Source organism: Desmodus rotundus, chromosome 6, assembly GCF_022682495.2.
Source record: "Desmodus rotundus isolate HL8 chromosome 6, HLdesRot8A.1, whole genome shotgun sequence".
NCBI lineage: Eukaryota > Metazoa > Chordata > Mammalia > Chiroptera > Phyllostomidae > Desmodus > Desmodus rotundus.
In genome coordinates, this window is record NC_071392.1 from 24,289,790 (window position 1) to 24,310,110 (window position 20,321).

General features: G+C 36.1%; 1 protein-coding gene across 9 annotated transcripts in view; it reads right to left on the reverse strand.

Moving 5' to 3' along the window:
* PHF14 (PHD finger protein 14) overlaps positions 1–20,321 on the reverse strand; it is a 179,719-nt gene that overhangs the window by 144,104 nt on the left and 15,294 nt on the right. For all 9 annotated transcript variants that reach the window (XM_024577288.4, XM_024577287.3, XM_045185200.3 and 6 more), the window contains exons 4-7: positions 19,705–19,849; positions 10,231–10,390; positions 4,794–4,905; positions 1,728–1,865 (exon numbers count right to left, since the gene is read on the reverse strand). In XM_024577288.4, the coding sequence (XP_024433056.1) occupies positions 1,728–1,865; positions 4,794–4,905; positions 10,231–10,390; positions 19,705–19,849 (555 nt within the window). The remainder of the gene's footprint in view (positions 1–1,727; positions 1,866–4,793; positions 4,906–10,230; positions 10,391–19,704; positions 19,850–20,321) is intronic.

The following is a 20,321-nucleotide window of genomic DNA, read 5'->3' on the forward strand; positions in this document are numbered from 1 at the left end:
AATATATGAGGCAATTCTGTAGGGCGATACCCACAGACCTCAACAGCACAGCACTGTGGATAAGGTCGCAGAATTTGGAAATGTAAAACCCTGGATACAAATCTTGGCTCCACAATTTACTGGTTTTACAGCTCCCAACAAGTTGCTACACATCTCTGGGCCTCTGATAACTCGTTAGTAAAACAGGCTTAATAACACCTACAGGTGGCTATAAAAATAAAACACAAAAATGTAGGCAGGAGATTGCACTCACACAGACACGCAGCTGCTTTCTCAATGACGCACTCTAAATCCTGGTGACAGAAAATACTAGATGGAAATAAAGATTATTTTGAACCCCGGTCAGATGGCCAGACCTGAAGTATTACTCATTGTTGTAAAGTAGGAAAGGCTGAAATTGAGTTATCAGATAGAATTCAAGTTTGCACAGGTAAGTTAAACATTAGGGCAAAAGCCTGACTTAGGAAGACCAGCCAGTCATTTTTGGTCTAAAAGATATCTGAACGGCAGTAAGTAGCCAAAATAATGTTTTTTGTTATTGTTGTTGTTTTGTTTGTTTGTTTTAATCAGTTAATTTTGGACTGAGGGGCAATAAACCCTAATTCTAAGGTTAACATGACCAAGGGATTAATCTTGTTTAGAAAATGGAACAGGTAGATCAAGCAAATATCAACTACTGTAAAAACCACCGCCTTCTAATACCTATTCTTCTCTTCTCTTCCCTTTAGTAGTAGAACCCTCTGAGTCTTTACTGAGTACCTGGCTATCCTGCTGGAAAGGTTCTGCCTCAGCCTCCCGGCAGCCAGACGTGGCCACGTGATCAGTTCTGGCCAATGAGGTGTATGAAATTTCTAGACCATGTCCTTGAAAGAAAGCTTAACCCTGTATCTCCTTTTCCTCCTTCCGACAGGGTGAACCCAGTCAAAATGGGGTTAAACTATCTCCGACCACGTGAGAAAAATGCAGTAATTTATACATGCACAAAATGTTTTAAGAAGATGGCACCATTTCACATTTTTGTAAATCAGTTTAATGTCTAGACAATTGATATAAAGGAAGATAGCTTGATTCTCAAAACTCTTTCCACTTTCAAAAATATTATATTGTTATGTTACATATACATAATCTCTGGATATCACCCCTGTTGCTCATGAGAGAATTAAGAATAAAAACAGTATTCACCACATTCATATCATCATGAAGACAGCTTTAACCTCACAGACCCCTTGAAATAATATTAGGGAGTCTCCAAAACATACTTTTAAAACAACTTATTGCTTAATCTAAAGCTGATAAACCTAGAAGGAAAATTATAGAATTAAAAATGATTGTAAAGAGATAGAAATGCAGATTATAAAGACAGAGTAATGATTTAGAGAGTATATTTAGAGAGTAACAGCAAGGTTATTACCCAAATATAATTTCCGATTCTCATATAAAATATGCTGACATTTTAATGCTTTAAGACACTTTGGATTATGTTTCATTTCATCCATCAGATCTCACTACCAAATTCTAACGTGTTTTTCAAATGTCTGACTTGCTTTAAGACAGAGAAAACCTCAGATATATGGTTTACTCTTGAAGTTTTAGACCAGCGATCTAGGAAAAGACTTTGAGGATAAACTTGTAAGTTTAACTGATTAGGCGTACCTGTCGTAGGATGTAACTGGGTCATGAGAAGTCTCGCGAACGTGTTCATCAGCTATGGGTTTAAATAAACCTACCTCCTCCGCTGCTGCCTCTGAAAGCAGACCTTCCTTCTGGGCGCAGGTCACGTGGAAATAAGCTCTGCACATCCCTGCATCGCAGCTAATGCAAACTCCAGTTCTCGCGAAACGAGGGTCTTCACAGAAGCTACACTCCTACAATGGAGTAACAGGAAGTGCTCAGTGTACACGTATTTCCAGGACGAAGCTAGCATTCTCACATGAAGCATCCGCAAAATGCACATAGTGAACCGACAGCAGTATATCAATGCAGACAATTAACAAACAGTAGGCAAGCCAAGAGTTTACATGAGAAAAGTAATTCTCTATGTAGTTCAAATAAACCGAAGTTCCACTGACATCATATTAATGATAATATTATTTGAGGGCTTATCATAGGGCAGGCACTGTTCTAAGCACTTTATGTATATTAATATCATTTGACAATATTGCACACTGATATGTGAGTGAGGTACTATAAGTATTCCCATTTTATACATGAGAAGTTTGAGGTGAAGAGAGGTTAACAAATCTGCTCAAAACAACACAAGAAATAATTGGGAACCAGCCTTCCAACCAGGGTAATCTTACTTTACAGTCCATGCTTTTAACCATTAAGCTACACTGACTGGAACAATGTAATACTGCTTGGAAAATTGAATGACAATAAACAAAAACTCAAAGGAAATTCACCAAAAGATCTAGGCATTACAACCAAAGAAATCATGCACTTTTAAAAGATCTTCAAGAAAATTAAAAGTAATGTTAAGTAAACAATTTGGTGAAATCAGTAGTGATACATGATATAGCCAATTATTTATATTATTTCTGTATACATAAAGAAAAACTAAAACTGGAAGTATAAACTGCTGAAATTATCCCAAATTCCCTCCAAATCTATTTTTTTTATCCTTTTAACTCTCTTAACTACACAGAGGAAAAAAATATAGTCTCAAAATATATACTGCTTTGGTATAGGAATCTTCATAAAAGGAAAAATTGCTAAATTGTGGAAGACTGCCAATAGACAATTGAGGAATTTCTATTTAGTAAATGTTTTCTAAGTAAATTAAGTATGAGGGAAGGAAACACTTAAAGGGGGAAAAGTTTCAGTCGGCACTAGAAATACTGTTAAAATACTGTAACAGTCAGTGTCTCCCTAGTGGGTAGACATCACCAGATGGACACATCAGCAGTGAGGGAAAACAGCAGGAACAGGACTTTGGGTGCTGATGTGAAAACACTCCCAACTCCTGATACTCTACTACCTACTTAAGGGTCTCTTCCCAGTAATAGTAGAATGCGTGTGCTATGAAATACCAGCAAATAGCAATGTAAACATAATACCAAAAAAGGAGAGAGAATACAGAGGAGAGAGGGCAGGAAAGGAAAAGAGAAATTAAATTATTTAAAGGATGTCGATACCATGAACAGAACCAAATTGTTATGAATAGTTCCTTGCATAATTTAATGTAATATGACACAAGTGAGCAAGGAATTTCAGAGTGAATATAAAGAAAAATTTCCTGACAAATAATCTCCTGACTTATAAGAGTACAGAAAAACCTATCAGAGAAAATAGAATATTCCTTAATTGCCTGAATCATTTCAGATGCTAGGGAGCTCAGCAACTGAGAACACGGGGGAGAAGCGGTCGGGATCAGGAAATGGGTGGACAATGCAGCCTAGAAGAACTGTCCCCATTTTATTTCACAGCACTATGTTTGATTTTGCAGATGAGGTAGGGAACACATACTTCTCTACTCCATTTCCTAGTAGTACTTCAAAATAACATCAAGTGATAATGAAAAAATCAGCTAACAATTGGACATTTAATGACCCTTCAGTCCAGAGGTTACTGCTGGCTTCAGTTATACGAAGTAGTATTTAGTTACTGTTTTTTTCTAGATTTGTATTTATGATAATAATGTACGTCTATTAAAAAATGACCTAAGCTAGTCCCTCCTAGCTCTATGCTTGTAAATTATGGAGCTACTATCAAAAGGCAGTAACTTCTACTTCCAATAATGGTGAACTAGGTAATCTGTATTAATGTGGCTCAACCAGAAAATGTGGACAAACGATTTTAAACTATAGCTTAAAGGCATTCGAGAGGTAACGAGATAGTGTAGAATTACCTGAGGACCAGGAAAGTAAATTCAGTGCTTGGACCTGCTTTTCTCCCTGGGGGCTTTAGCTATTCTGGAGGGGGAAGCTGCAGGTAGTTAAACAAAAATTACCCAAACTACAGCACAGACTTTACTCGAGTGCAGGGGGGGCAGGGGGTAGGGCAGGGGGTTGGTTAAGGCCTAAGGAAGATACTCTGAATATAATTACAGAAACTGTCAAATTTCTAAATTTTCAATGTCAAAATTTTCTAACAATCCATAAATTCTCCACTTCATCTTTAACATGTTTCTGATACTAATAAAGAGTCTTCCTTCCCAATTTCCCAAGAAGCAGTAATGAAAAGAGGACATACTGGCGCCCAATCAGTTCTGGTATTCCAGGATGTCTGTAGTAATTGTACACCTGAGTTAAATTAGCAAGTGGGCATTTTTACCATTTATAATCCTAAAGGCCAGTCGATAAAAACTGATGCATAAACAATCGAGGCTGAGAATCATCTACTCAGCAGGTTATGTAGTCTAGTGATCAAGCCAGTCCTCGAAACCCGAGTGAAATAAGTGCTTCCAGTACTCTTTTTCACAATTTTCACAAATTCCACTTCAAAAGTAAAGTCAGAAATTAGGTTTTTACTTCATCCAACTAATTAAAAGTAAGTATTTGTTCTGAGAACTCACTATATGCCAAGCAGTGTGTTAAAGGCCAGGGAAATGTATAACAGTAGTACCAATCACCATTTTACTCCCACAGGTTGCTGTAAATTAAAAATACATGGGAGAATTTATACATTTCTGGCTTTCTGAGAAAATTACTATAAATGATAAATGACTTAATGCTCACTACTATACCAATAGCATGATTACTAACAATCATCTCTGTAGTCAACAATATTAGTAAAAAGTCATGCAAATTAATAAGTGAAAACTTTTCTAGGCGATCAAAAACACTGTGTCTCACCTTGGCACCGTACTTGGAGTAGTTCATTTCAGTTAGTGTTACTGGCCGTAATTTGTCAATATCTCCAAACGCTACTCCAGGAACATACAGGGCACAAACAATGTGAACCCATCTACAAGGAGAGAACATAAAAACTTTCCATCAAACCCTTTTATAAAATGTCCACATGGAAAACAGACATAAAATGTATGCCAGCTCAAGTAACTACCGAAAGAGTTCTATGGTCAGGTTTCAAAATTTCAGCTATACAACTGAAGAATATGGAACACGTATAGAATATCTTTTACTTACAGAAAAAGAGACAACAAGCACTACTTTTCCAGCCGCTTAGCCAAAGCTAAGAGTTAACAGCTATAATTTCCTCTTAAAATTCACTGCACTTTGTACTTATCGTTATTCTTAAATATTTGCACAAAACCATCACTCACATGAAACAAAACATCATTTTCAGATGCAAGAAAAAAGTATTCATGTTCACTATTTTAAGTACTTTGAGAATTAAAGATCTTAATTTAATACTGTGAAGTTACTCCGTAGTAATTAGGTAAAATAGTTCTTGCTACATTTTTTCCCCTAAAAGCTGTCAGATAATACTTAAGGACATATTTAAAACAATATTTGATATGCATCTTGACTTTCTTCCCAGGTTAAAACTGACTGCTAGAAAACTGCTTATAACTGTACAGAACAGTTACAATAATATAAGAAAGTCATGTTTCATTCACGCACCTCTTCACCACACAACCTACATCCTACAACTTATTTCGCGACATACAAATTTGTTAAGTTCTGATGATGCTGCAACACTAAACAAAGAATGCTCAGTCTCAGCACACTCAAAAAGATAAATGGAAGTTGATTCTAATTCTTTTTTTAAGTGCTCTGAACCTTCTTTAATATATTAGACTCCGTTTCTGTTTGCTATCAACCAAACAAAATATGGATCACTGGATTTTGAAATTTAAACAGATCTCTATCCCTTCTGCAAGAAAGGGTAAAAATGAGATGGCAAATCTCTCTTACCTGGTGAATATATTAACAATCTCTGTTTTATCACAGCTTAACAGGCTATGATTGCTACATGGTTCTGTTTTGTGATACACTAAGAGTTTTAAAGAAATAAGACTAAGAATCATTTTAGAAAGGTTCTAGGTAAAATAAGTACAAATCTTTTAAAATTATCTTTTTTATTCGAAGAAAACCCAAGGTTTTGAGATTTTTCCTTGATAGAATGTTTTAATCCAGCCTCCCAAATGCATCCTGTGGAGTTCAATATAAAGATACACATCTCCAACAAGCGGCTTTCTCAATTTAATTTGCTCAGTTTTTTCATGCTCCGCTGGTGTATTAAGTGCCGCTGCACTCTGCAGGAGTCTATCTTTGATAAACCCAACAGCTGGCTGCTTGCTTCACACTGACCTTCTTACTATGTCTTAGGACAAGTCACACACAGCACTACAGATTGCAGCTGCCACTTCAGTACGACTGGCACACAAGTGTATCGTTTTCCCCACCACTCATGAGAAGATGCCAACATTCGTCTTTATTAAAATGCGTTCAAAAAGCTGAGACAATGGTGGTACTTATTAACACCTGTTGTAAATAGCGTTTAGTTCATTTGTTTAGCTGCACATACTTTAGAACTTTGTAATTAAGACAAATCGAGAATTCAAAAAGGAATAATCTTCCTTGTTACTTTACCATCCATTTTGCTTGGAGCTATGATGACAGATGTTGATTGGGGAAAGGAGCAGAAAACAAGCATCACATAAAACCACCAAAAAACAAAGAGTCAGAATTGTTATTCTAGTATAGAAACTATAAATAGATTCTTTTAAATTCATGTATTTTAATAAAGCAAACTAAGGAGAAAGATACTTCTCAAAAGACTCATTTCAGAATAGGAACAATATTAATCAATCAAATTTGATTCTGAAATGCCTGGAATTTGTAGTGCCTTTACAACATATACAGCAAATTCACTTCCAGTGTTATTTTCAGTTTTTCTTTTTTTTCCCCAAGTTTGAGTTGTTTTTTTGTTTTCTTAATTTTTATTTTTATTGCTCAATTACAATTGTCTGCATTTCCTCCCCACTCCTCCACCCCACTATTTTCAGTTTTTCATTTATTCATTCAATAATCACTTACTAAGTTTGTACCAGGAACAGAGTACCACACAAATGTCTTGTCAAATCTTTTTTCTGTTCCTTTTTTTTGGAGGTCTAACAATGAATGTGAGTGCTTCCAGCATTGCCTAACACGCTATTTCTAGATATTAGAGTTTGTCTGATATTGTCAATAATCAGGTTAATTAAATCACTTAGGACAGGGTAAAATACTCTAAGAAATGAAAGAAAAACTTAATGACAAGAATATACTGATGGCTTTCTCACATTCAAGAACATCATTTTATATGTAGAACTGGTGGCTACATCAGAAACAGGGAAATAAATCTAATTAGCCCATGTAATAGAGTTCAATTTCAAAACTGTTTTTTCTTTCCATTCAATGGTCTTTCTCTTCCCCTGTTTTCCATGTGAAGCTAGAATACTAAATGTCTTGTCAAATCCTCTTTTTTCTGTTTGCTATGTTTTTGCCTTGAATCTAGCTAGGGTTATATCCCTCAAACTTCATCAAGACCTGTAGTTTCTACTAGTCTATAGGTGAGTGTGTACATAAACATAAATAAATTGTTCAAATCGTATAAAAGAACTTTTGCCAGACTGCACAGTCAAGGGAGATGTGCAGGTGTCAATACAAATCTATCTCAGTAAATCTAGTGGTTGAAGAGGCCTCCCTTGTCTGCATTCTGAAGCAACTTCACAAGTTGCTTTGTCAACTGTGACAGCACGAAGAGACAGCTACTTTAAAGTTTTCAACAAAACTTCCAAATTGTTAACAAAAAGAACCCTCCTCCCTGAAAGGAAGCTCTGTGAAGCTCTGTTCTCAAGTTGACTTTATTCACCACAATTACCACCATAAACTTCAACTCCCAGAACTAGAGAGTTACCAGAAAGAATTTATGCAGCTGGTACTCTATGACTATCTTAAATAAGTAGAATAATATTTTTAATAAGAAAGCACTAGCCCTGGCTGGTGTGGCTCAGTGGATTGAGCACCGGCCTGCAAACCAAAGGGTGGCTGGTTCGATTCCCAGTCAGAGCACATGCCCGGGTTACAGGCCAGGTCCCCAGTTGGGGGAATGTGAGAGGCAATCTAAAGATGTATTCTCGCACATCTATGTTTCCCTCCCTCTCCTTCTCCCCCCCTCCTCTCTCTAAAAATAAATAAATAAAATCTTAAAAAAGAAAGCATAGTAGTAGCAGTGGTAGCAGCAGCAGCAGCAGCAGCTGAACTAAGAAGACTTTCAATGAGCACAGTTATGTGCCAGAAAATGTATAATTATTTTATAAGAATCACCTCATTTAATCTTCTCAAAAGGGCTACGGAAACTGAGGCCTAAGGAGGTTAAGTCACTTGACTAAAATCACAGTTACTAAGAAATCTAAATATAGGTAGCCCATCTTGAAAGCAAACACTTGAAATGCTATACTAAACTCCCTAATTCCAAGCCAAAGTCGTCCAACATAAAATAATGCCTCTATGATACAGATTCATATCATGCGTCAAATTGCTATATATTTTATTTTTTGAGGGGGATCAGAAATGAAGAAGAAGAGATAAGACATTTAGCCAACTTTTTCTCAAAATCCACACACAGGGCTCTGTAAGAGTTCATGTCAGAGCACGTCCCAACAATATTAGACAGCAACACTTCTCAAGGGCCTATGGACCAACTGAGGCAAAAATGAGAAAAGCAAGAAAAATATTTTTTTACTTTACTAAAGTAACACTTATTAAATTTTAAATCCTATCCTTTATTTTGGAACAGAATGCCTCCTATCCTTTCCAGTGCTAAAATATGAGAAATGATGGTGATAATTTGCATAGGTTTTTTGTTCTTGTTATAATCTTAAACATGTTTGATAAAAATACTTAAATATCTTTATGTTGCAAAAAAAAAAATATTGAGCACCCCCCTTATAAGGAGGGGTGAGAGTGGAGATGGTGTGGGTGGTAATTCACAAAGTACAAAATGTTAGGAACTACTCCTACATTTTCGTCATCCATCCCAGATGGTAGTTTCCTAAGAAAAAACAGGAAAGACATCACACTATTCTGATAACAACTGCTTGGTTGTGATAATAAAGATAAGTGTGAATACAATAGTGAAAGAACACAGGTGTTTGTGCCAGTTAACAATTTACTGCCTCTCAGCTCCAAATCCACCCTTCTATATCTGCTTGCAATAACGGATAGAAGCCCTACAGCCAGCATTTCTGCTTTACAGGGAGCCTGATGTTAAGCTTCCTTAGAGTGGTGGAGGACATTGCAGGAGGACAGGGCTTCTCAGTAAGGACAGAGGACAAGAGGAGCACATCGCCACAGTCCTGCCCCAACCACATGCATTGTCCTCCAATGACCTTGCAGGCCTAGCCTAGGGATTACTTTTCTGAAGCCTTCACAACACAGACACCACAGGTAGGGCCCTGCCTCCCTCTGCAACCTGTGTCCAGCCATCTGTACTTGCCAAGAACCACCGGTCAGGTCCGGCCAAGGCAAACCAGCAAACTTCCCTGCCGTCCGGTAGTTTACAGCCACACCTTCTCCAATAAGGTCTGAACCCCAGCCTGGGGGCAGGGGTTATTCTTCCAATCTTTTGGAGTTCTTTTATATCTCCTTGTTACTTTTTCTCATAGCTTAATAACTCTTTAAATTAAACTTCCCCTTTTAATTCACTATATGCGTTCTGTCCCCTAATACATTCTTGGAGTCAAAAAGATACGGGTTCAGCTCTGGCCGGGAAGCTCTGGGTTGGTTGGAGTGTCATCTCAATACACCAAGGTTAAGGGTTTCATCTCCAGTCGGGGCACATGCAAGAATCAACCAATGAGTGCATGGGTGAGTGGAACAAATTGATGTGTGTGTCTCTCTCTCAACCCCCCTTCTTCTCTTTCTCTAAATTCAATAAAATCAAATCAATCAATAAATGTATGGGTTCAAACTTGATTGTTCACTAGCTTGTGGTTTTGAGAAAACTGAAATTACTTAAATGATCCAAGCCTTAGGTACTACACCTATAAAATTAGGAACTTCGTAACTTGTATCACTATAGGGCTAATATTAGGCTTAATTAGGATACTGGGTATCCAGACAAATGTAGGTACTTCCTAAATGGTCTTTCCTCCTTGCCACTCGGATCTTTGGCCTACTGTTCATTTACTCTCTGCCAAGAAGATACAAAAAAGCATTCAAATGAAAGGGTGTAACTCAGAAAATCAGAGGAAAAGATTTAGTCAAATCAGAGTAAAAGAGCAGTCAAAAGCAGACACATTATAAAGCAGGCATATTAACCCAGCAGAATTATGACATCGACCTTCCAGCATCTGTCTCCTTGAAAATTCCATCCTGATTAGGACATAGTTCACAGCTAGGGGAAACACCACATTTACATGCGTCACAAAACCAAGGTTCAGTAGAGTTTTCAGAAGCTGAACTCATAATAGAGTCACTCTCTCCATCAACTCCATAGCAACCTAAAAAACAAAAAAAGTATGATTAAATAGTTTATTTTTTAAATTTATAAAATCACAAAAGGAAAAAGGAAACAGAAGAGAAAAATTCTAAAAAATTGTTTATAATAATATTATGAATGTCAAAACACAAAGATAAAGTCATTTTATAAAAAATACTTCTTACCTACCATAATATATGCAATAAAATAAATGACTTTTTAAAATAGTTTTAGACCTACTGAAAAATCATTAGAGGGGAAAATTTACAGTTCTTTAACACTTTTTTTATTTTAGAAAATATTTAAATATGAGTTTTCACTAAAAAAATCAGACTGAGTCTAGGAACTATTGACTTGTGAGAATTTTTTTAGCCCTCTTTGCAGAACAAACATACAAACAAAAAAGTCTCTTACCTAATTTTGGAGGTGGCAGATTAAAACACAAACTCACACAACCATAATTGCAAAGTAAACGTTAGACAAAAAGAAGGGCGGTAGAACATTTGCACAGTTCAGCCTGGAGTCAGACAAGCTGAGTTCCATTCACAAATGAGCCAACTAGCTATGAGATGTTTTTTTTTTTTAGAACATTTATAATTCATTCTTCTGTAAAAATTTATTCATAACTGAAATGAATAAAAACATTCTTCTCACTCTAGCTATATGAGGCATTTTTTCTATTAAACATTTATAATTCAATCTTTTGTGAAAATGTACCCGTAACTGAAATGAATGAAAACATTCCTCTTCTCATTCACTAATAATCTGTATTCTGATAGGAGTTAGTTAATGTAATAAAAATGTTTAAAGATAACTCACGAACATACCAAATATATATTATTTAGCATTGTTCTTTATCTTTTAGAGTAGGGCATGTTATTCTTCAACTACCTGCAAATTATCAAAAGCAAAAAGTTTCCTTATAACTCAAATATGCATGTTTGAGATTATAAATAATATTTAAAGTTATTACTTGGGTTTCCAAATCTGTCTAAAATTTCATAAAATCAGAAAGATATTCCCTGACTTGAGCTTTAAGAAGGTAGAGCAGGTGTCAAAGCTGCCAGCCAACGGGAGAGGCAGGCCGCGAGCCACTCTCGGCATCGTGTTAGGGTCAGGGTCTTGTCATGAAAGTTCCTGGAACTCCGCGTTGTCCACAGACTAGAGATGATGAGGCTCTCAGTATCTGACAAACCACCCTAACTCACTAGAAAGTGACATCACCTCCAGTACGAATACTTCTTTCTCAGTACAAAATACCAAGAAAATGTATTGGCATCAATAAAATACTGATAATCCTGGAATCCAATAAAGGGAAATTGAAAAGCTGAGAAATAATTTCACCCAGACTATAAAAAACTATGCTGTACTAGTGATGGGTTACAATAAATATCATTTCTCTGGTGGCTACAACAGTGACTCCTAAATAATTTTGTTTTTCTTAAATGGTGCTGGATACACACCAACTTTATATCATCCAATTCCTCTTCCTCTGTGAAAGAAGACATGGCCCTCATGTTAAAACATCCATCAGAGAAACAATGTATTCCATGTACAGTAGTGCAATAGATTACGACTTCATTCTAGTCCAGATGGATGGCCTTGTCATCTTCAGGCCTGGGCACTTTGTCTCAACTCCTAAGACACATTTATAACCTCTCGAGACATGTCGCTTCTACAGAGAGCCAAATGCAAGCCATCCCAAGACACTTTTCACCAGGTTTATTCTAGCAAGTGAGTCCTGGTGACAAATTCTAAGGGGCACCAGAGTAACCTCTCATAAAATGAAGACATTAGAAAAACCACTACGAAAAACATAAATAATTATCACCTCTCGAAAGGCTTCACCACTTAGGTTAGTGGATATATCCATATAAATTACATGACTGGAAGGTCCCATGATTTTTTGACATGGCTATGTACTAAACAGACAAAAAGAACCTGAACTGGAGAGTGCCCCCTTACAACCACTAAAGATACCCAAATTAAAGTAAGTAAATAACTATATAAATAAGTAAAACAAATCACTCACAAAGAAAAAGAACAACATACAACTCATAAATAATTTTTAAGTAACATTAATTTACTAGATGTCATTAATAGGTCAAGGGTCATGTGTAAGCAATTTATTCATACATTACTACCATTCGATACAGACTATAATTAAAACAACCTAGTAGGCAGGAAAATAAAAGTTGATTTGCAGCTATGATTTATATAAGCTGCCTAGAAACGTCCAATAATTATTGTCATCCTTAAGCTATTCAATGGCTTTATAGTAGTGATAATGTAAAAGTCATATAAAAGAATGCCAAAGAAAAGATTTTAAATAAACTACAGAGTACAAGATAAGCAAAGTAATCAAAATTCATTAATTTCTTTAACATCATTAAATTGTGTTGGTAATCGTCATCTTCATCACTGACAGATCATATAATTGAAAGGAAATATAATTTCCTTCTTGGGAGCAGTTATTATTCATTGTCACCAAAGCAAAATAATGTATTTAAAGAAAAATCATAAAGCAAAAAAATAGTCAACCTGCTTTCTTAAAGGGTTACACAATAATACAAGGGAAAAGAATTTATTTTCTTTACAAAATAAAGTTCCCTTTGAAGCAAATTCTTTCATTTATATTCACACGAATAATGAAGCCCTGAAGGGGCTATCCATTTTATTCTTTTCATTCACCAAAATCAAGGTAAATCACAGTTCGCACTTTTTTACAAGAAAACAGCATTTTAATTCTTTTTTTTTTTTTTTTTTTAAAGAATATACTACACACAGAGCAAACCTTTGCATGGATAAGACCTAGGGACAACCTCCGGATTGATTTCTGAGAGCCTCTCCTAGAAAATTCCTACTTGTAAGCAGGAAGATTGGTATCACGCAAGCTCAAAGAACAACCAGCAAGTGGGCACCTATTTCTCCGTCAGTTCTACTGCCCCTGAGAAAGAGCCCACACTGTGTATTCGCCTTCACAAAGTTCTTTCCTTGCCAGCCACCTGCCATTCTCCCCATCTTTCTTTGACATACCTGTTGGGTATACTCGGCTCCAGACCAAAGTTATAGCACTTAAAACTCTAATCTATTTTAATTAGTAACTAAATACATTTTTTAATCTTTTTTTCCCTTTCTTCCATACAAAACAGAATTTAGACTACCACTAAACAATGTTTACTCTCTTTTACCTAACTCTGAATATGCAAAAAGTGCATCTTCAATATGATTAAGGAAAAAGGGTTTTTTTTTTATATATGGGTAAACATAAAACATTTATTGACATAAAATCCATTTCAGATAGATTAATCATGTTTTCAAATGAGTAAACATAGAAAATATTTCTATGGCTAATTAGGATCAGCCTTTAAGTAACACATGCAACCTACACCCATCACTGCTAAGGAAAAATAGTATAAAATATGTTTACAATTGTTTTGAATTACACAAAGGTATGGATAGTTCACATAGGTGGAAATTTTCCCCATTCAACTTGCCACGAGGGACCAAAAACCTGCAGTCTACTACCTTCTAGCTCTGTATCTGGACAACCTGCATCTCTGAGGCCGAATTCCCTCATCTGCAATATGTACTTAATTGTATCTACCCTAATTATCCCTCAGTATACAAAGGACAAAATAGGAACACAAAAGCTGCCATTAACAAACTTACAACACTTCTTAGTTGTTTAAAATTATATCCTCTGATTACACTAAACCTCTGATTACAATATCCACTAAAAGGTTTTAAAGTAATGTTATTTATTAGAAAAGACCTTATACATGATACCTGTCAGAAATATACCCTAAATATTTATATAGGTATAAAATATACCTACATAGGGTATACCCTAAATATACCCTATATCCCGATCATTATACAAAAGAACCAAAGTGCCTTTTAACTTGTAAGTCCAAATGGTTATGACTTGAACACACTGTTACTTCCCAGTAAACACTGATGAAGATATATTTTTGCATACATTAAGAAATAAAAATGGTGTAGGACTAGAATAACAGCAGAATAAAAAAAAATTGGCGGAAAACATCTCTTAGTAGACCTGATCTGATTTAAAGCACAGCAACTAAACTTAAGGGTAATTGCTGGCAAGTGCACCACCTAATTCTGTCTTGTACTATGACACACACCTAACATTTTTCTCCAGACACGGTGCAATCAGTGTATCATGAAAACTGACATCCCAGTCAGGGGTACCCTAGTATTACAAGTCAGTTACAAGACCTTGTCACAAAGGTGTTTATACTAAGTGACAGTTTGGAACCCTTCAATTTCAAAAAGAAAAGAGATTTATCTACATTTAGATGAGGTGAGTCCTCTGAAAACTAATTAGACAAGCATACATTTAAAAATGCATTTGGAGTAATATCTTTGAGCAGAACCTCAACTTTAAAGTCTCCCTATTGCAATTACTTAAGGAGTACGTTTAAAAAGGAGGAGGAGGAAAAAAAAAGATAAAGGAAATACACCAAAACACTAACCAGGGTTGTCTAGCTATTAGGACTATTAGAAATGTTTTTTATTCTCTCTGTTCTCTATTTCCCACAATTTATTTTATGTCCATGTATTGTATTATGGGCAAATAGTTTCTTTGTAAAATAAAGCATTCAAGTTCATGTTTAACCAGGAGATGTTAAAGGGAAAGTTGCATGACTGGATTACAATATGGCAACCTGCCATTTAGGCACCTGAATTTTCAAAAGCAAATAACCCTTGGTAACACTAGCTTCCTATTATGCTTTAGAAAATTTCCCTTTCCCTCAATGAATTTTAGATAAAAATCATTTAAGGACTTAAAAAGCAGTAGAGAAAAATCTACAAATGTGACTATAAAAAAAAGAACATTCTAAACAGTGAAAAATACCATGAAGTGAAAAGGTACAGGACAGGGTGGAAAAACATTTGTAAGGATGGAAAGTAATTATGATACATACAGCAGGCAAAGGACAGTCAATGAGAAAAAGACCAGTAAAACCTATTTTAAAATGACAAAGCAAATGTATAGCAAGTAACAAAGTAAAATGAAACGGCCTGTTGGGAAAGGTCATCACCATCACCAGTTGACCCAGGAGTGGAACCTGGGCAACTGAAGGCTTCCCACTCCCTCCCCTGTATTTGGAATTGTGTGCATTTTCCTACGCTAGAAGCTGCCCAAGTATACAGACTTGAGACAGAAATATGCCGATGAGATTATTTGGACTTGGTGCGTGACTGAACCCTGCTAAGGCCTCCTGTGAATGTCACTGACTCCAATTAAGGCTTCGGTGTAAATTTTTTTATCCTCATTCGAGGACATCTTTTCATTGTTTCTAGAGGAGAGTGAGGGAGAGAGACATTAGTGTGAGAGAGAAACAACAACTGGCCCCGATCTGGCAAACTTGGTATGTGCTCTAACCTAACCAGGAATCAAACCCGCAACCCTCTGATCTATGGTACTCAGCTCCAACCAACTGAGCCATACTGGCCAGGGCAAGGCTGCTATGTACACTTCTAAGATCTTACCAGCGGGTGCAGAAAACTACTCGTCTTGTGGCTGCCCACAATAAGCCTCCTAAGTTCCTTTGCTTATTAAAACTGCCACCTAGCAACCTGGAGTGATGTGCCTTTTTCTTCAGTGGCTCATCTGCAGGCTGAGGAGTCCCAAATTTCTATCTCTAGTCCCAACATCTTACTACACCCTGAGTTTAAAACCAAACTTATCCTATCTCCCTCAAAACCTACTCCTCTCTTGGATCACTGCAGTGGTCTCCCTAAACCATCTCCCTAAATCCCACCTTCCACCTAGTAGACTACTTCAGTCTAGTCTCAACCCAATAGTCAGAGAGATCCTTCCAAAATATAAGTCAAATCAGATTAATGCTCTGATCACAACTCATGTATGTCTTCCTATACCCATCGCAGTAAAATCTAAAATCAGCACTATTACCTGCAAGGCCTCCCTGGTTTGGCCCAGTCTCTATGCCATCCCAAAGCAGCTCACTCACTCAGTTCCAGCCATACTGATCTCTGCCATTACACAAACACTCCAAGTACGTTCCTATTCCAAGATCTTCACACTCACTACTCCCTCTTCCTAGAGTGCTCTTTCCCCAAATACTCGTATGGCTTCTCCCTTACATCCTTCAGGTCAACTGCTCAAATATCACCTTATCACACAGTTTTCTTTATTACCTTTCATAAATACAAACTTCTACCTGTCCACTCAACCACCCGCACCCATAGCATCCCAGTAATCCTTGTCCTGGTTTATTTTTCTCCATTGTCCAGATCACCACCTGATATATATTTATTTAGTATTTCATTTTTTCCTTGCCTGTCTTTCTTACCTAAACATTAAGCTCCATGAAGTCAGCATCTCCTATATTCTATTTATTCTACATGTGTTTTTACAGAATACCCAGTATATGGAAGGTACTCAACAAACATTACTGAAAAAATAAATGAATGAATAATACAAAGAGGAGACATTCCCACAGTAAGCCTTAATGACAAGCAAGGGCAATTTCATATGAAGGCAAGAGGATGGGTTAAACAACACAGGCCCCACAGGTCCCCAAGGTCCCACAAGCCCCGCAGACTCTCAGAACTAGCTGCGAGGAGTACTGTAACACCAGAAAGGAGGCAAAGGCAGGCAAAGGCAGGGCCACAGAAATGCTGTTTTGCAGAAGTCATGGCTGTGATAGAAAAAAATTAACTGTCCTGGCCATGTAGCTCAGTTGGTTAAAGCGTTGTGCCAATACTCCAAGGTTGTGGGTTTGATCCCTGGCAGGGCACATAAAAGAATCAACCAGTGAATGCATAAATAAGTGGAACAACAAATCAATAGTTCTCTCTCTCCCCCTTCCTCTCTCTAAAATCAGTAAAATTTTTTTAAAAAAGGAAAAAAGTTACCATATCTTGCTGTGTATAATGTGTACTTTTTGCCCAAATTCTTGAGGGAAAAAAAGGGATGCACATTATACATGGGTAGTACTAATTCTGTATCTATATAAATGTTTTTAATTCTTTTATTTATGCTTATGAATTAAAAGTGTAACTTTAGAAAGCAATAATGATACCTGTATGCAAAATAATACCATGGAATATGATAATTGCTTTTGTTTCTAAATATAAATAAATGAATAATTGAATTAAGAATTAAAATGAAAGATTTTTTTTTTCCTGAAAGCTTGGGCCAAAAACCTGGGTGTGCATTACACATGGCTAAATACGGTAACTGATAGGAAAAAATAAAATTGTACCACAGAGTAACCTTGAAGACACCTTCCCAACCAAGTGATCAAAGTAACATCACCAGCAACTGGACAAATAAACAGTATATGCTTTCTAATATGATGCACTGAGACTACAATGAAACTTCTGTGATATTCCTGCCTAAGCACATAATCTGAATCTGATGATGAAAAAACATTTAAAAGAACATATTAAGGACATTCTATAAAATAATTGGCCTGTATTCTTCAAAAATACCAATGGCATGAAACACAAAGGCTCAGGATATTTTCTAGATGAAAGGTAACTAAATAGTCGAGACAACTGAATGCAATCAATGATTCTAGATTTTGCTAGAATTGACATTATTGGGATGATAGGTAAAAAAGTGTGAATACAGTCGGTAGATTAGACAATAGTATTCAATCAGTGTTAATTTGCTGACTCTGATAATTATGTGGTTACCAGTATATAAGAAAATGCCCTTTTTCTTAAGAAATACATACAGGTATTCAGGGATAGAGGGGGCATTACATCACAGTTTACTCTCACAGAGGTCAGGAAAAGAACTTTTATATGAGCGAGTAAATAAAACAAGTTTAGCAAAATGTTACCATCTGTGATGTCTGAATTAAAAAAGACATGGGACTTCCTTGTATTACTCTTATAACTTTTCTGTAGGTCAGAAATTACATCAATAAAAATTTTAAGTAAAAAATAAAAATAAAAAAACATTTGAATATTTTATAATCAGGAAAAATACTTTCAATATGTTACAGTGACTCCTATTTCAGGTTTTAAAAGATGACCTCCATATATTCTCCTTTCAAGTTCAAAACTTAAAATAAGTATGAAAGAAGTGTTATAACATCACTAGACTTAGAACGTTAACTTTTTAAATACTATAAAACATTCTATTAGACTAACATATTAGACTTTTTCTACATCTAAATTTCATTTAAAAACTAGAAATAAATAATGCGATGAAGAAACACTGTAACACTGACCATCAAAGAAATACTATGGCTTCCACATAATAAGATTTCTATTTTAATTATTTAAAAACACATTCAGAGTGGGGAAGTTAGAAAGGGAAAAGAAGTTCAAACACACAGAGACAGAAGGAGACTAAACTTCTGAGTGATGAGCACACAATATGCAAATGACATAATATTATACACCTGAAGCTTACATAATCATAGTAACCAGTATTACCCCAATGATTAAATTAAAAGTTGAAAAAACACACATAAAGTTAACATAATCTGAAAAATAATACCCATCATACTTTAAGGATTCTGTATGTCTTAAATCAATTGAAACATCAGTGCCTTGTTGGTGGGAATGCAGACTTGGGCAGCCATTGTGGAACACAATATGGAGTAGCCTTTAAAAATTAAAGATGGAACTCCCTTTTGACCCAGCAATTCCACTTCTGGGAGTATACCCCAAGGATCCCAAAACACTAGTACAAAAAAGTATATGCACCCCTATGTTACAGCAGTGATATTTACAGTAGCCAAGATCTGTAAACAGCCCCAGTGTCCATCAACAGATGAATGGATAAAAAAGCTGTGGTACATTTATTTACACAATGCAATACCATACAGCAGTAAAAAACAAGAAAACTCTTACATTTGGAAACAGCATGGATGAATCTGGAGAAAATCATGCTAAATGACTTAAGTGAGTCAGCAAAAAGAAAAATACCACATGATCTCACTTATGTGTGGAATCTGAGGAACATAAACTAGCAAACAAGACAGTAACAGAAGGCGAGGTACACAGAACACAGACAGCCGCTGAAAAGTGGGGGGGCAGGAAGAAACATGGTGAAGGGATTAACCAAAGAGCACTTACGCACAGTCCAAGGACACAACAGTGTGGGGATTGCCTGGGGGTGGGAAGAAGGTAGGGCTGGGTGAGGGAGGGGAAGGGGAAAAAAGTGGGAACAACTGTAACACCTGAAACAATAATAATAATTTAAAAAAGAAACACATTATAGAAAAATCTTAAAATAGTACAAATATAAAGGAGTTGATTTTACTTTTATAACGCAGTTTCAATCAGCCATTTCTAAAAGGAGGAAAAACAAAGCAAAATTACCTTCATGGACTGTAATGCCACAATTGTCACACTGAATTATCTCATCAGCATCTTCACTGTTATCTCCAAGACAAACACAGCAAATCAGAATATGGTCCATTTTTTGAGAACTCCAGTTTTGACTCTTCTCAAGAATCAGCGAGTCCTAATGTTAAAATATACCAGAAATTCACATATTGAAGTTAAAAGGTAATTTTAACAAATAAAATTCTCACTTTAAATGATTCTATGCATTTTCAAAATTATGCTGCATTCTCCATCCTTTTAGTAATTTCAGAGTATGCCACATTTGAGAAGTTCGCCTCTTTGTCAAGGACCCTATAAGTGCCCTCTGATTTTTTACTTCTCTGCAAGTCCCACATACCCTCTCCTCTAGGAAATGACAAAGCAGGCATGCAACTAACAACTCTACATCTGCTTTACCATTCTGAATTATAGTCTAAACTTTTAAACTAGGGGAAAGGAAAAATTAATCCATAATCATTAATCCTATGCATTGGTTTACAAGGTATAAAACATTAGGCTCCTACTCTTTGGAAACTTGTGATCCTACCGAGGGAAGACAAGACACACACATATTAAACGAGAATAAATCAATCCAAGATAACATATAAGCA